Consider the following 18,604-nt stretch of genomic DNA (forward strand, 5'->3'; position numbering starts at 1 on the left):
ACTGACTCTCTAAATTTTTTAAATAATAAATAAAAAACAAAAGTTAAATACAGTTAATAAAAAATAACAATATAAAAGTAGTTAAAAATATTATAGGTTAAAAGAAATTAAAATTTAAAAGTTTAAGAAATAATTTAAGAATAAAACTGTTTAATGAAATGTGGACCCTAATAAAGAATATTCCTTTTATTATGAATATATATATATATATATATATATATATATATATATATATATATATATATATATATATATATATATATATATATCACAGAAAATTCAAGAGTCGTTGATAACATAAAAATGAAAAATGTTATTTGTTGTAATATTTAAATAATAAATAAAAATAAATTTAATGTAAAAACAGATGAGTTTTTTACTTGTTAGTAACTTGGATGGTTTGAATTATTAATTAGGCAATTTAAATGTAAAATTTTAGATAGTTTTTATGCTATTTTTCATTTATAATTAAAGTCTCACGTGATTAATTTACACTAACCTTCAATACAGCCTTTACTTCAAATTTAATTGAATTATCAATAAAGCTTTAATTACCAATAAATCATTGTACAAATCGAATTGAACAAATTGTCTAAGTAAGATATGGTAAGTTGTAATGAGTTTGCGTATAAAAAAATATAAAGAGTATAGTTAAAAGAAAATATAAAAATGATCAATTAAGAAATGTATGACTAATTTTATTTGAATTGCCCGACTACGGTTGATTTAAAAAACAATTACATAAAAAAATAAAATATGAATTATTTTATTAAATAAATCATTTTTTCACGTATAAACATAACGGAATAAAATGACACAGCACTGCATCAATTTTACGAGTTATTATCAAAATTATTTGTTAATCAAATCAATAAATATTTTCTATCTTTAACATGATAAAAAAAACGTGAAGCTTTAATTCCAAGGAAATGCTTGTAACTCTTTTGTACTTTAGTAATATGCTGATATGCTGTGTATGGCGAAAAAATGATTGAAAATCTCAAATTTATTTATTTATATTTTTCTACTATTGAGGTTGATATTAAAAGAGAATTTGTGAGGTAGCATTCTCGGGAGTTGCTTTCACGTGGTTTTTGGATTTGCGACCCCACACCTCAATCCCTGTAACCGTGTTCCTGACTTGAGTGAGAGAAGCCTAGCCTTACGCAGACACGACACACCCTCAAACAAGTTCTCATAGGTTGAATTGAAAATCTCATTCAATGTTTTACTTTTATTACTTCAGCTCAGACAAAAAAAGAAACAACGCGTTGAATTGGCATCGAGAAGAGAAGAACAACTACTACTATTAAACAACAACAAATAAAAAATATTTGGTATTTGAAATTCTAGGGAGAGGACCTTTTAGTTCTGCTTCTCGTAGTGGTGTTTTAGGTGCTGTGCGCCATACTCACTGTGTCATCATCAAAAAATCTGACAACAACAGAATCTTCATAGATTGTGGGGAACAAAAAAGCTACCATAAACCATAGTGTTGAAATTGAAGAATATTTTTGAGTTTTTCTTTCCATGTGTGATGTAGTACTGATGTGGTGATTGCTGATCTGGGTGTTGCTCAAAATCAAAATCACTTTTTGTGATGTGGGTTTTGTGATTTCGTGTGGTGTGACTTGAGACATTGGTTTGGTTTGGTTTTGGTGGTTAAAGTTTGGTGAGTCTTCTTCGTCGCAAAGTTTTCATCTTTACTTGGAGTCTAAGAATTTTGGTTGCTATTATGGTGTCTAAAGTTTAGAGCTTTGGTTTGTTTGAGTTGAGTTTCCCGTGACATGTCGGCAGTGTCGCCGTCGCCGTCGACTTCCACGGCTGCGCCACCGCCACAAACATCACCTTCTGCCAACACCACTAGTCCTCCACCGTCCACCGTCACCACTCCACCGCCGCAACAAACCCCTTCTTCCACTTCCTCGCCGCAACAACCAGCTTCTCCGCCACCAACAACCCCTTCTCCTGCGAATCCGCCGCCTTCACCGCCGTCACCACCACCTAGTTCTCCGCCTCCCTCCATGTCTGGAACCCCACCTCCATTAGTACCTCCACCATCCCCACCACCATCACCACCATCTTCACCGCCGCCATCTTCTCCGGCAGCGCCGCCACCGGTGCCACCTAGCTCTCCACCGCCACCATCACCATCAGCACCTGTTCCACCAAACCCTCCTAACAACACATCTCCACCACCATCACAACCACCACAGTCACCAGCTCCACCACCACAACCACCAGCTCCACCACCACAACCACCAGCTCCACCACCACAACCACCAGCTCCACCACCTAACAACACTTCACCATCACCACCACGAAATTCGCCACCCTCTCCGGCCGCCACGCCACCACGGGCCTCCCCACCGCAAAATTCACCATCCCCTCCGGCTGTGCCGCCTCCTAGAAACTCCACTAGGTCACCGCCGTCGGCTAATTCACCGCCACCGCCGGTGAATGCACCGCCTCCGAGGTCATCGGCTCCACCAGCACCCGAACCATCCACTCCTCCTTCTAGGACTAGTACTCCTCCCACACCAAGTTCTCAACCAGCTCCAACTTCAAATTCTACACCAAGGTCATCACCTCCATCACCACCTTCAACTACTAATTTGGCCCCGCCACCGCCATCGCGAGTTTTATCATCACCACTACCATCACCGGCTCAGAATGGGACAAAAAACCCAAGCCCTGATGGAGGTGGAGATGGAATTGGCACCGGTGGTGTAGTGGCTATTAGTGTGGTGGCTGGATTTCTTCTTCTTGGCTTCATTGGTGTTCTTATATGGTGCATGAGAAGGCAAAAGAGAAAGCTGCCTGTGAGTGGTGGTTATGTCATGCCATCCACTCTTGCCTCATCTCCTGAATCAGGTAAACATACGTTGTTGTTTCTTTCTTAGCTTGTCATTATGTCTCATACTTCTCATGTTTTTATCATGTCCTCTTTTATTTGGTAGTTTGGTGCTTTTGAAATTTAATAAGATAGGGCACTCCCATTATTGTTGGTGCATATTATGTTAGATTAGATTGGTTGAACCAATCTATCTGACTTTCTTAATTTATTATGCCCATACTTCCTGGCTACATAAAAAAATTTAGACCTTTACCAATTTGTTGCCATTAAATTAATTCAAAAGTGTGTGACTTTGTCCAGATTCATCCTTTTTTAAGACACACTCCTCAGCTCCTCTTGTACAAAGTGGCTCTGGCAGTGATGTTGTGTACACACCATCTGACCCTGGTGGACTAGGCAACTCAAGGTCATGGTTTTCATATGAAGAACTAATCAAGGTCACAAATGGTTTCTCAACTCAAAATCTTTTGGGCGAGGGTGGATTTGGTTGTGTGTATAAAGGGTGCCTTCCTGATGGGAGAGACATAGCAGTCAAACAGCTGAAGATTGGTGGAGGTCAGGGAGAGAGAGAGTTCAAGGCCGAAGTGGAAATTATTGGTCGCATACATCATCGCCATTTGGTTTCTCTGGTGGGATACTGCATTGAAGACAGCAGAAGACTACTTGTCTATGACTATGTCCCTAACAATAACCTTTATTTTCATCTACATGGTAAAACTACATCTGAGTGATAATAGATTGTTTCAGTTTATTTTGATTGACTTTGATTGTATTAACTGATATTGTAATTTGCAGGGGAAGGCCAGCCTGTGCTAGAATGGGCAAACCGTGTTAAAATTGCAGCTGGTGCAGCCCGAGGACTAGCTTATCTCCATGAAGACTGTAATTACCAATCCTTATTATTTTACTCTTTGTCTTGACATGCACATAAATGCCTATCAGTCCACTTTCCTTTTACGAAATTTGAATTTTTGGAATTGGCTAAAAACAATATCAGAATTTGAATGAATGTGAATTGATGATGGGTGCTAGAAAACATTGTAGTGCAGACAGTAGATGTGGTTGGTAGCTAGAAGATTAGACTTCTGTATATATTTTTCCTGACAAAGAAGAATGTCATTATTCTGAGGTCATCCTAAGAATTAGGTTTAGCTCAAATTCCCTAGTAAAGTTACAATTGGCTGATCCGAGAAATCATTTGGTTGTTATAAAAAACAATATTGTGAGGTTATGAAATCCTGAAAACAGCTTCTCCACTCATGAGGGTAAGGCTGCGTATATCTATCTTACCTTCCTCAGAGCCTGCTAGGTGGGAGTCTCTTGCACTAGGCTGTCCTTTTAAATGCAATATTGCAGTGGATATAGAAAACATAAAATTGAAAGTTACTGCAACAAGGACGTCTTTATAGTTGCTCTGTTCTATCTACTTAAGTGAATGTATGAATCAAAGGATAGATTACCTCATACACATGACCATAAACATGAAAGTCTCATATTTTTAACGCAGATGATATGGTAACAGAAGTACACAGAATAGTAGCCTGATTTATAAGCCTTCTTTGTGCTAGTTAGTGTTAATTGACAAAATGGAGAATTCACATAACCTAACTGTTAGGAGTCCCACATTGAGTATAATAAACTACTTGATGTGGTACTTAAGCCTTGAGGTTCTTTCACCTAATGGACTAGTCTTTTGGGTTGGGCTCCCCCTCTTGTGCTTTAGTTCTAAAAATTGGGGCTTTTATTGAGAGTTGTGGACAAAATAGAAGAGCTGTGTTAGGCAGTTGGTTGGCAGCCTACATAAAATCCTGTTATGTGGATACTTTATGACATGGATCAATGTTACAACATAATAGCATCAATTGATGCAGGTACTTGACTCATCTAGTAGGATAATGCATAGAAGTTGTATTATTAATTTACTGTTGATGTTATTTTATGTTATGCGCATTTCAGGCAACCCTAGGATCATTCACAGGGATATCAAGTCATCAAACATTCTCTTAGATTTCAATTTTGAAGCCAAGGTATCTGTCATTCTACGTACTTATTCAAAGTTTGATAGTTTGTTCTATTTATATCCATCCAAATCTTAGTACTCCAAGTTTTAATGTTATAGGTCTCAGATTTTGGGCTGGCCAAATTAGCTCTTGATGCAAATACGCATATAACCACCCGTGTCATGGGAACTTTTGGGTGGGTATTCATCAATATGTCTCCAAACTTCTCTTTTCTTTTTTACTTTTTCATTTTTCATAGACTAAAATATATTTTAGTGCAAAAAACTTTATTAACATTGATTTCCCCCCCCCCCCCCCCCCCCCTTATAGGTATATGGCCCCTGAATATGCGTCAAGTGGCAAATTGACTGAGAAGTCCGATGTATATTCTTTTGGAGTTGTGCTTTTGGAACTAATTACTGGACGGAAGCCAGTAGATGCATCTCAACCTTTGGGAGATGAGAGCTTAGTTGAATGGGTACATATAGATGCCATGCCAGTCTTGCTTTTATCACTCTTTTGCTAGTGTAGCTATCTTTTTTTCCTAATCTTTGTGTTTGGGAAGCCTAATATTAGTGACTATGAAATCAATTGATTGGGATTAAAATCTATTTCTTCATTGTGTTTTTCTTCCCTTTGACTGTATCATTTATCATAGTAACTTATGTATGATAAGATGCCAAAATGCTTACTATTTTGCAAGCCTTGCAGTATAGCCATTGTTGCAATCAAGCTAGTAAAGTGGAATGTTTTGGTTTTAAGTTTAGTATGCATAATTTAGTTCATATCTTTGTATCTTAAACTTTTAGGGCACTTGATAATTTAATTAGATAACGACTATTATCTTCAATCTTACTGAAGATGAAGAATTGAAGTCACTGGATATTGCTTTTCTATTATACTTTTACTTATGGAAAAGAACATTTCAGTTGACCTCAATATAGTACTTGTGTCAATAATTACACATGCATACATGCTAATATCAAACTATATATGATTTAATAGCCAGAGAATGTCTTAAACTTGTAAAAGTCAAACATCTTCACTCAAATCATTCTTGAATGTTCTCAAGTCTGGTTCGTCTTAAAGATGCTGCTACTTTTTTTCAGGCTCGACCTTTACTGAGTCATGCACTCGACACTGAGGAATTCGATAGTTTGGCAGATCCAAGGCTAGAAAAGAATTATGTTGAGAGTGAATTGTATTGCATGATTGAAGTTGCTGCTGCTTGTGTGCGGCATTCAGCTGCAAAGAGACCTCGCATGGGACAGGTAAATATATTGGAAAAGTGGCAAAATGTTTTTTTTTTTTTATATTGGCAACAAACAAATGCACAAACCACTGACATGGTTTTTCCTGAATTATTATGTTTCATAGGTTGTTAGAGCTTTCGATAGCTTAGGAGGTTCTGATCTAACTAATGGAATGAGACTTGGGGAAAGCCAGGTGTTTGACTCTGCACAGCAATCTGAAGAAATAAGATTATTTCGGAGGATGGCATTTGGTAGTCAAAATTATAGCACAGATTTCTTTAGCCGTGCTAGTTTGAATCCATGAAAGGCCACTGTACATATTGGAAGAGCTTGTTTTGGACCAAAGAACTTGTGAAGCTAAGCCAAGGAGAGGCCCTGGTTGAGTTTTGTTGGTTGCAGATATGGCTAAGGTGCACTGTTGGTTTTGATTTTGGAATTTGACTGCATCAGGTTCAGATCCTCATTCTTGTGCCGGAATTTCATTATTCTTTTCATTAGCTGGTTTTTTGGCAGCAATTTTGCTTTTGTAATTAGAATTTGTAAAGTTAATTTTTACACTCACGATGACAAAGATTAACATATTAGTTGATTTGTTATGTAATGATAGAATAGGATGTGTGACTCCTTTTTTCATGTCTTCCACATTTTCTTATGAATTTCTAATGAGAGAGCGAGAGCAAGCAAGAAGCTATATGATTTTTCATTTGAGAGTCTTGGTATGCCTTATAAAGAGATTTAGGGAGAAGAAAGAGAGAGAGGAAAGTGTTTCTGTATTGATGAGGATTCAACCCAACCATAGAATGGGGAATGAAGCAGTACATATAGGCAGTTGCATAACAGAATGATAAAGCTGTTGACAGTTGTACTTAGAACTGTCTAACAGAAAACTAGTCTAACCTGAGTTAGTTAACTGTGAGAAACAGTTAACTAACCTTTGATTACAATAGATACAGAAACTAAGTAAAAAACACTTAGGGAGTAAAATACTACTCTCTTATACCTACCCCCCCCCCCCCCCCCCCCCCCCCCCAAAACAAACTCAGCAGTGGTTGGCAGAATGCTTTTCAACCACTCTAAGTTTGCTCCTATATATTACAAATTGGAGGGTGATAAAGCTTTGGTGAGGATGTCAGCTCTCAGGGCTGCTGCTGGAACATGGACAACTTGAAGCTGTTTGCTGAGAACCTTGTCTCTGACACAGAACAAATCCAGCTCAATATGTTTGGTGGGGGAGTGTAGAAAAGGGTTATGAGCAAGGGACACAATACTCATTTTATCACAGAAAATAACTGGTGGAGCATGAGGAACTTTGAGTTCAGTCAGCAGCGACTGAATCCAAGTTACTTCAGATGTTGCCAAGGCTAAACTCCTGAACTCTGCCTCAGTACTAGACCTGGCCACAACAGATTGCTTTTTGGACCACCAAGAGACAAGATTTGGGCCTAAGAACACAGCAACACCTGAGGTAGACCTTCGATCATCAGGATCTGAAGCCCATTCAGCATCACAAAAGGCATGAACAAAGTAGTGCTTTGTAGAAAAATTGGGTTCCAGTTTCAGCCCAAAATGAAGTGTGCCCTTTAGATACCTGAGGATTCTTTTGACAGCAACCCAATGCTGTTCTGTTGGCTGACTCATAAATTGGCAAACTTTGTTGACAAAGAAACTAATTTCTGGATGTGTGATAGTAGCATTCTGTAGAGCACCAACTACAGAGCGATACAAGGTAGGATCAGAAAAATCCTCAGAACCTGTTTTGGTAAGCTTGCAGCCACCAACCATAGGAGAAGAAATAGAGTTAGCTTCATCCATAGCTGTCTTGGACAAGAGATCCTGAATGTACTTGGACTAAGTGAGCATGGGAGAGCCATTAGAGTGATGATTCACCTCAATATCAACATACCAAATCTCCCAAATCCTTGAGTGCAAATTCAGAATTGAGGTTGATAACTAAAGACTTGACAGTTGTTGGGTTATTACCAGTGACAATAATGTCATCAACATAGACCAGCATGTAGCATTATCTGAGTAGACAAAGAGTGAAGGATCACATTTGCTGGACTGAAACTTGTGAGCTAAGAGTGTAGATTTTAGTTTGTCAAATCAGGCCCTAGGGGCTTGTTATAAACCATAAATAGCCTAGTGTAACTTGCACACAAGCTGCTTGTTTTCATTCTCAAAACCCGAAGGCTGCTGCATATAAACTTCTTCTGTTAAAACACCATTTAGAAAGGCATTGTTGACGTCCAGTTGCTGTAACTTCTACTTGTTGGTGACAACTAAAGTGAGTAGGATTCTTACAGTTATTGGTTTAATAAATGAAGAAAAACTTTCATTGTAGTCTTTTCCCAGTTGTTGATGAAAGCCTTTGGCTACAAACCACACCTTGTACTTATTAATAGAGCCATCTGGATTCTCTTTTACACGAAACACCCACTTGCAACCGATGGCAGATCTGGAAGTAGGTAACTCAACCAAAGACCATGTACCATTGCAAAGTAAAGCATCATATTCAACCTGCATAGGTTGCTCCCAAGTAGGATTAGAGAGTGTTGTTTTGACATTCTTAGGTTCAGCATGTGCTAGCAGTAAAGTGAGATTGAGTCTAGGTTTCACTATGCCAAATCCTTGCTAGGTTATATCCTTGCTTCTGAAAATGGCTTCCACAAACAACAATTCTTCTCCGCCACTGGTTCCACCAGCGTCACGCTCCCCTGTCTCGTTCTCACACGCTGTAACGGCGAAACTCACGGATTCCAATTACCTTCTATGGCGTTCTCAGGTTCAACCTGTAATCATCGGGCATGGTCTTCTTGATTACATTCTCGCTCCGCAAATTCCGCAGAAATTTTTCATCATTGAAGATCGCAACAACAACATCGTTAGCGCTGCCTATCGTTTCTAGGAGCAACAAGATCAATTGATTTTCTCTTGGCTTCAATCGACTATATCAGAAGTAGTTCTTCCTCGCATCACCAATTGCGCAACCTCATGGCATTTGTGGGATCAATTGCATGAGCACTTTCAATCCATTGCACGTGTGAAGAAGAAGCAATTGCTTATTTAGCTTCTTTCTTCTTCTCTTGAGAATCGCTCAATTACTGCTTATCTATTGCACATTCAATCCCTAATTGATTCACTTGCATCAATTGGAGACTCGATTTCAACGAGCACTCACATCGACCTAATTCTTGATGGTTTGACTGATGACTGTCGCACAATTTGTACTATTCTAAATAATTTGCGTGATCCTCTAAGTCTGGACGATGTCACTTCTATGCTACTGGATGAGGAATCTAGTATTGAAAAGTTTCGTAAGAAGAATTTGGGCTCGTTGAATCTTGTTGAGGGTTTGAATTCCAATTCTGCTTTTGAAGCTCAGGTTCATCTAACTCGGGGTAACACACACTCCTCCTCAAACTATGACTATGTGTATGGTAATCAAGGGAGGGGTGATGGTGGCTGTTTGTACGGTCGAGGTGGTCGTGGTGGAGCTCGTGGCAGAGGGCATGGCAGATTTGCTGATGTTTAAAGTCAGATTTGTCGTAAATTTGGGCACGAAGCCTCTCATTGCTCTGATACCATAAAGAGATTAAGGGAAAAGAAAGAGAGAGAGAGTGAGAGAGTGTGTGTGAGAGAGAGAGAGGAAAGTGTTTCTGTATTGATGAGGATTCAACCCAACCATAGATTGGGGAATGAAGCAGTACATATAGGCAGTTGCATAACAGAATGATAAAGTTTTTGACAGTTGTACTTAGAACCGTCTAACAGAAAACTAGCCTAACCTGAGTTAGTTAACTGTGAGAAACAGTTAACTAACCTCTGATTACAAGAGATACAAAAACTGAGTAAAAAACACTTAGGGAGTAAAATACTACTCTCTTATACCTTAGGACAAATATATGTATCTCACACTTCATGAATGAAAAACAGAACTTGGATATTGAGTTTTGGGATTTTTCCAGTTGGAGAGAACTGACTCTCTTGGGTTCTTCATTGAGCCAACCTCTGATCTTATCAAGGGACCTTAACCCTTGTGGCGATCTCTTCCCCCAGCTTATCCATTCTCCTGAATTGTGGCACCCTCCGTCTTGTCTCGTATCATTTGTTGTCACATTGGCTACATATTTAGAAATAACTCAATGGGCATTGTGGTAAATAAGATTAGATTTGAGATGCCTATGTATTGAAAAAGTAAAATTGAGCATTTGGAGCTGAATTTAGTTTTATCAACAGCATCTTGTCCTACCTAGGAGCAGGAAACTGACAAATTGATCCAAATATCATAAGAAAATTTGGAAGGTTAATAGGTTATCAAATTGACTTGAGAAACCAATCAATACTTAGACTTCACAATATTTTATTATTTTATTGGAATCTAGACTAAAGTTTTATACACGATATACTTGAGTCTACTCATTCAATTCCCACTTGCTGTTGGTAGATGAGGCCATAAATTCTTGCTTCACGGGAAAGTTTTCTTTTCAGTCTTGGGTCAAACTCAAGAGTTATTTAAGTTTTAGAATCTTGTAACTATTATAAGCATAAAGTTGGATGATGATATTGTAAAGAAAAGGTTAACTTTGAATGCAAGAATGGTTGCCTCAATGTTTCAGATTCATTTTTTTCACAAAAAATTATGGTTAAAACAATTACCTTGGTTTTATTTCATATATATATATACACACACACCAAAAGGTTAACTTATGCGATGATTGAAGAGTTTAGTGAATTTTTTTTACACATTTGTTTAGATATGTGCATCCAATCCAAAAGCACAAATCAAATTTACCAACTTAAAAAAGGTTCTTTTTATACACGCTACTTTATGAAAAAAATGTGTTAAAAAAATTTATCTGAATTTCATCCCTCTTTATTGAATGGAATATAACATTGTCGTCAGGGTGTCCCCATAAAAAGGAAAAATGAAGAAATATTAAAGATATTGTGCCAAGGGAAGAAAACAAAAGGGGAGGTGAAAGTTGTTGCTTCTAAAGAAAATTTCTTAATTAATTATGGACCTATGCTAGTTCTAGGCATTGACAAACAGAATCCGATTCATGTGTATGAGAACACTCTAATTATATTTATTGTATAACTCGTCATTTGTTCATTTATGTTTTACTATATCACCTTAATAACTATGACTTTTCTTCTTGTTGAGTGTAAAAAGGCGTGCCTCAATATTAAGGCTTTATGTGCTTCGTCAATGAGGCATTAATTGGGGATTAAGATTTTATACTGTTAAGCATTGTGGTGTAATTATATTAAAGAGGTGTAATTATATTAAAGAGAGAAAAAAAATTCTATTATGTATAATTAATGAGTTACAATTAATAAAAAATAAATTCCAAATTCATTTCATTATTTTATCTATAAAATTTCCATAAGAGTATAATATAAATAAGATGATTGTGTTGTGTGTATTACTTGAATAAAGTTTAACCTTGTTGAGAGCAGTATAATAAAAATAAACGTATTATTTTATCTAATAATATTCCCCTCTTCAGCCACCGAATAACTTTATGCTTGCAGATGCCTGATATTGAGTCTGATTTTCTTTATGCTAATTTTCAAACCTTCTTTTACCCTAGAGTTGGCTTTTTATTACCTTTTCTTTTCTTTTCAAATCCACCAAATCAAACAACATAAATATGATAAAATTCTAAATGTCTCATCACGTTTAATTCTTCTTGCTCCATTTTAAACGCAAATATATCACCAACTACAATACATTGCCGGATTGTAGCTGAAATAAAGGCATATATAACATGTCATTGCATTAAAGAGGCTAGCTAGGCCCAAATTATGATCACTACTCTGATCTTGCTGACTTTGAACACACTACTAATACTACCGAAGCTGATACCATTGCATAAAGTGGAAAGAGCCTCTGCTAGAAAGGTCAATTGCTTCTTCACTTTAAAGGCTTTATTATATAACCTGAATGGCTACTAAAAATGTGTATGGCAACTACTTGTCTTGTTCCCTGGATATTCCTTTCTTCAGAAGAAAAAGTGTAATCTTGATTAGGCACCATGATGTCTAAGGTCTCTTGGGATTATTAACATGTGATCACTATTCAGTATAACCCTAATAGCGGTCTAGTTGGGCGACCGCCTAGGGTTTCATTTTTAGGGGAAAACTAAATTTTTTATATAGTTTATATAAATTTTAAAAGAAATTTTTATATAATTTTAAAATTATATAAAATTTATTATAAAAAATAAAATAATTTTCAATAAATTTCTTTTAGGGAAACAATACCAGTAATTGGTCAATTAATAGTGATGTTTTCACTTATTAACAAAATTTATTCATCATTGAGAAAAATAATCGACAATTTAGATACAATATTGAGCGTAAAAAAGAAGAGTATGACATATTATTTCCTTCAATTTCCATTAGCCTTAACATAATTACGTAAAAAAATGTTCTTGAACAAAAAATTACAATGGTTATGATTTAAACTTCAACAAAAAATGATTCAAAATCAAAAACTATGATATTGAGTTATTTGAAAATATTTAATTGTTTTCCTAATGCGTTTACAACTTATAAAATAATATTAGCTATTGTTACTACTATAGCATATACTAAAAGAAGCTAATTTATCAAATTTGAAATGATTAAAATCCTATTTGAAACAATGACACAAGACAAATTAAATAAACTAACTTTGATTTCTATTGAAAATGATTATTTAAAAATCTTGGCCATGCACAAATAATTAATGATTTTGCCAAAAAAAATGCAAGAGGATCAAATTCAAGGGATTAAAAGAAGGGTATAATTTTTTCAATTCGCCCAAGACAACAAAAATCTCAGGGCCGGCCCTATCACTATTCCTGGAATTTCAGTAACAAGGAAGGACTTATGATTTAAAACAGGGATGCTGAATGTTGTTTCAGCTATCAAAAATATATTAATACACTCTTTGTCATAGGCAGTGCTACATATAATAAATGCTTATTACAGAATACCGGAATGTTAGCTTAACATTAGAAAACTATTTTGCACTAAGAGCACAATAGCTGTAAACCAATGAGCCCCCGTCATTTTCAAACTTTGATTACACATTAGTGCTTCATAACTTCCATCCCTATAATCAAGTAAGACTTTAATTACAATTTAGGTATGAGTCATGTGTCCCTTTATATTCCTCATTATTTTTATTGGCTTTTCTATTTCTGTTAACGTTTTCTTTTCCTTTCCTTTGACTTTCCTATTACGTTTCCTACTCCAAAGCACAGGAATATTAAAGATTTAGTGTGAAGAAGGCTTTTAAAAAGGCTATCAAGTCAGACTAGGTTTTTAAAAAGGCTAGACCGAGCCAAAATAAAAGCTTTTGATAGGCTATAAGTCAGGCTCAGACCTCAAAAATTCATCGTAGGCTAGGCTCAGGCCTTTTAAAGCCTGACCTAGCCTGGCCTATTCCTACCCCTAGTAGGCACTGACAATACTGTGTTTGGTTCCATATCTCAAATGTGGCTTTTCACGTTTGCTGAGAAGGTAATAGTTACTTCCACATTACAAATGTGATATTTTACTTCTCAAAGGACTTCTAAACACGCTACAAGCTGATTTGAGGGATTTCAGTCGTGAACCAATGCATTTCTCCCCTGCAGACATGGACTTGAGTGTTCAATTATAATTTGATGGATACAAATGTCTGACTAACAAACTCATTCAAAACCAGATCTATTGGTCAAGGAAATGGTACTATTAGACTAAGAAAGTTGCATATGAAAATTTGTGTTCTCCTATGGAGAATTCAACATTAAATAGTGCTTATACAATTTGATTTTTACATTTGTGCATTAAATAGCCAAACTGCAATAAATGTTATTTTATAGTTGGGATAACTAATTATGGAGATAATTACAACTATATAATCATGTAAGATCTATTGTTTTGAATGGCCAACAAATCTGTGCCAATAATAACAAATTTCTGCAATTTGTACCAATTAATAACTAATATTTTGCTAATCAATTCCATTGACATTCCCCCTCAAATTGATGTTGGTAAGTCTAAAAGCATCAATTTGCGAACTAGGAAATTATGGCGTTGATGTGTCAAGGATTTTGTGAGAATGTCAGCGAGTTGAACAGATGTAGAAACATGAGGCAAGGTGATAACTCAATGGTCATACACCTCCGGGTTGAGTGACAATCAACCTCTATGCGCTTTGTTCTTTCATGGTTAACGGGATTTGTGGCAATTTGAATGACACTTGTATCGTCAGCATGCAGTGAGTTAATTTTGCTTTTGAAAAACCAAGCTTTAAAAGGAGACCGCGCATCCAAATAATCTCAGAGCATGTAGCAGACATGGCACGATATTCTGCTTCAGTGGATGATTTGGAGACTGGGTCTTGTTTCTTGCATTTCCAAGAGATTGGAGCTTCCTTTAAGAACATACACCAGCTAGTAGAAGATTTTCGTGTGTCTGGACATCCAACCCAATTAGAAACACTGCATGCTTGAAGATGTGTTGATGCACCAGTAGGGAAGAAAAATCCATGACTGGAAATGCCAATTAGATAATTAATAATATGGTGTACTGCTAAAAGATGCAAATGCCGAGTAGGGAAGAAAAATCCATGATTGGAAGTACCAATTAGATAGTTAATAATATAGTGTGCTGCTAAAAGATGCAAATGCCTAGGAAATTGCATGAATTAGCTAACTATGTGAACAACAAATGAGATGTTAGGTCTGGTGATGGTTAGGTAAATAAGACTTTCAACTAGCTTACAATAGAAAGTTGGGTCTTGTAAAAGGTCACCTTCATCTCGTCGCAATTTTAGATTAATTTTTGGAGTGTCAGCAGGAGCAGAATTAGTAAGACCAACTAATTGAATTAGATCTTGAATATATTTGTGTTGATTGACAAAAATGTCTTTTTGTTGAAAGTGTACTTTTAATCCCAAGAAATAAGCGAGTTGACCAAGGTCTTTCATGTGAAAAGTTGAATGCAATAGTCTCTTGATTATACTAATAGTCTCTAGATTTGATCCGGTGACCATAATATCGTCCACATAAGCAAGAAGTATAACAATTCCTTTTAAGCTCCTTTGTATGAAAAGTTATCATACCTGCTTTGTATGAAGTAAAAACCAAGCAGTGTTGTGAGAAACTTTTCAAACCATATTCTTGGTGCCTGTTTTAATTCCTATAAAGAACGTTTTAGCTTGCAAACAACATTAGACAAAGGTGAAGGCATATCGGTAGGAAGTCTTAAGTAAATTTCCTCCTTGAGGTCACCATGGAGGAATGCGTTCTTAACATTCATTTGGTGTATTTGCCAAGTAAAATTATTTTTAATTTCAAGTGACTTAGATTTCATTAATAAAATCTGTTCAAAGTAAAATTATAAGATGGACAACAACTTTTCAAAATTGAAAAAAAAAAAAAAAGAAAACTCACCCTGAAACTAAAAATTAGAAATCACACAAAATGGGACCTTAATTGGTTACGAGTTGAATACCTAATGGGACCTTAATTTTTTACTTTCTCTTAACCAATTTATATCTGTGCCAACAACTCTAGTTTTTTTTTTTTTTATTTCTTAAATAAGAGTCCATCACTTGTATTATATTGTTATTTATTAAATAACTATTGTTTAATTAAAATAATGAGTTAATTTTATGTAATTATACTTACGTAGTACGATCTAAAGCTTTTGCTGCTTGAACTACTATCTCCACAAACACTTGGGTTGATTTCTCTCAAAACAGTGACAATATTTTAAATCTTGCAAAAATATCATACATTTTTAAATATTTATTGAATTATTTAATTTACTTTTTAATAATATATATAGTACATTAACATTAAAATACACTCTAACTAAATAAAATTTAAAGTAATTTTAGTGTTTAACCTGTGGGTCTAAATTTAGTTTAATTTAATTATCAAGTTTGTTCCCATTGTAAATAAGCTTCTTTTTTTTACTAAACTAGTCTGAAAGCATTTTTTTTTCAATTAATCCGTGTAAGGATAGAAAGAATTTTTATAAATTTCCTATTTATTTTTTAGTTAATTAGTGTGGTTTCCAATCATTGTTTATTTATTCTTCTGTGTGTGAGCAAGAGTCTGAACTTTCACTGTTAATTTTATCTCATATTAGACAGATTTATAAATTTCAATGTGCAATAGTAAGGAAAACTGTCAAGAAAATAAGGTTTTTTCATTTCTTTCTCTGATCGTTGCAGGTGTAACACTAGGAATTCATAATGAATTAATGAGCAGCAAAGGACCAGAGATATTGCTTCTTCCTCTAACTCTTCTCTAGTATCATTTAAAAAGTATGATGTTTTTCAAAGTTTTCGCGGTAAAGACACGTGATAACTTCACAAGCTATCTATATGATGCTTTGACTAGAGATAAAAGTGAAACTTTTATAGACAATTGGCTTGAAAAGGGAGATGAAATCTCACCAGCACTCATCAAAGCCATCGAAAATTCTCATACATCTATTGTCATCTTCTCAGAGAACTATGCTTCCTCAAAGTGGTGCTTAAATGAACTCAACAAGATTATGGAATTCAAGAAAGAAAAAGAACAAATGTGATACCGGTGTTTTACTAGGCAGATCCATTCCATGTAAGTCACCAGACAGGGAGCTGCAAGGAAGCCTTTGCTAAACACGAGGGACATTCCATGTACTGCAAATGGAAAGCTGCTCTCACGGAAGCAGCCAATTTATCTGGGTGGCACTCTCAAAATAGGTAAAATTTTCTGAAATAAAATAATGAGAAAGATGTCAAGTCATTGTTTTAAATTGAGTTTGCTGGGAGGAAAATACCACCTTGTGTGCGCTCAAGGTTCCCGATGAAGATTTATGACTGCTTTCAGCATGGACAACTTACCAATACCATGGTTACCAAAAAAAAATTGAGTTTGCCATATTTAACTCTAAATTGAGTGTACTTTTGTAGTACAACAACTTTCTTGCTAGTTTGTTTCATAGAAAAAGCAAAAGTTGGTTATGTTCTCTGAGTCAATGAATTTTCAATCCCCAATTATATGTTTTTGTTTCTTTCTCTACTTTACTACCATATTGATCATAGGTTTTGTACAATAATTTTGTGTAGTTTTGTTTTTCTTTCTTTTCAATTTGTTAGACTTATAACACATCATTTATTTCTCTGTTTCCCTTTTCTTATGCTAGAACTGAGTCTGAACTCCTTAAGGGCATTGTTCGAGATGTTTTGAAAAAATTGGCTCCTACGTACCCAAATCAGAGCAAAAGACTGGTTGGAATTGAGAAAAGTTATGAAGAAATTGAATCATTACTGAGAATTGGGTCAAGTGAAGTTATAACCCTTGGAATATGGGGCATGGGTGGCATTGGTAAAACCACCCTTGCTACTGCATTATATCACAAACTGTCTTATGATTTCGAAGGTCGTTGCTTCCTTGCAAATGTGAGGAAAAAATCAGACAAGCTCGAAGATTTACGTAATGAACTATTTTCTACATTATTAAAGGAAAACAAACGTCAGTTAGATGGTTTTGACATGAGCAGGCTTCAATATAAAAGTCTTTTCATTGTCCTGGATGATGTGTCTACCCGAGAGCAATTAGAAAAACTAATTGAAGAATATGATTTCATGGGAGCAGAAAGTAGAGTCATTGTTACAACTAGAGATAAGCACATACTTAGCACAAATCATAAAATATATCAGGTTGACAAATTGAACTGTGATCACTCTGTTGAGCTTTTCTGTTTTATTGTTTTTGGAGAAAAAAAACCTAAACAAGGGTATGAAGATCTATCAAGAAGAGTAATTTCCTATTGTGAAGTTGTTCCTTTGGCTTTAAAGGTTCTAGGAGCAAGTCTTCGTGAAAGAAATAAAGAAGCATGGGAATGTGAATTGAGAAAACTTGAAAAGTTTCCAGACATGAAAATTCTTAATGTATTAAAATTAAGTTATGATGGCTTGGATCGTCCTCAAAAGGATATATTTTTAGACATTGCATGTTTCTTCAAAGGAGAAGAAAGATACTGGGTAACAGGACTACTGGAAGCTTTTGATTTCTTTCCAACATCTGGGATAAAAGTCCTTTTAGATAAAGCTCTCATAACAATTTCAAATGCCAACCAAATAGAAATGCACGACTTAATACAAGAAATGGGTCAGGATCTATGAAGCACCGACACCGACATCGGACACGACACGGACACGAACACGTGGACACCTGAAATGTTGAAAATGTAGAACACGGACACGGCTATATATATATATATATAATTCAATAAAATAAAATTACATAAAATTAAATATGAGCGATATGCATAAAAGATCTAAATTGAAAATTAAGATTTATATATTCATCATCATCTCAAAAGAACTTTTCCTACGATAATGAGTCACAAAAAATACTAAAAATTATAAAGCAAGATGATGAATTAGCAACTTCAAGTCTTCAAGAATTCCACAAACTAGCCATCATCATTGAAAAAGACACCCTCTAACTCTGGTT

General features: G+C 35.5%; 1 protein-coding gene across 1 annotated transcript; it reads left to right on the top strand.

The window, feature by feature from the left end:
• Nucleotides 1-1,151: 1,151 nt before the first annotated feature.
• LOC100794393 (proline-rich receptor-like protein kinase PERK9) lies at nucleotides 1,152-6,743 on the top strand. Its single transcript, XM_014766862.2, has 8 exons — nucleotides 1,152-2,874; nucleotides 3,158-3,568; nucleotides 3,653-3,739; nucleotides 4,814-4,884; nucleotides 4,977-5,053; nucleotides 5,188-5,335; nucleotides 5,967-6,128; nucleotides 6,235-6,743. Exons 1-8 carry the CDS (start codon nucleotides 1,788-1,790, stop codon nucleotides 6,412-6,414), a joined length of 2,223 nt encoding a protein of 740 aa, XP_014622348.1. The 5' UTR covers nucleotides 1,152-1,787; the 3' UTR covers nucleotides 6,415-6,743.
• Nucleotides 6,744-18,604: the final 11,861 nt, after the last annotated feature.

Source organism: Glycine max, chromosome 2 (assembly GCF_000004515.6).
Source record: "Glycine max cultivar Williams 82 chromosome 2, Glycine_max_v4.0, whole genome shotgun sequence".
Classification (NCBI taxonomy): domain Eukaryota; kingdom Viridiplantae; phylum Streptophyta; class Magnoliopsida; order Fabales; family Fabaceae; genus Glycine; species Glycine max.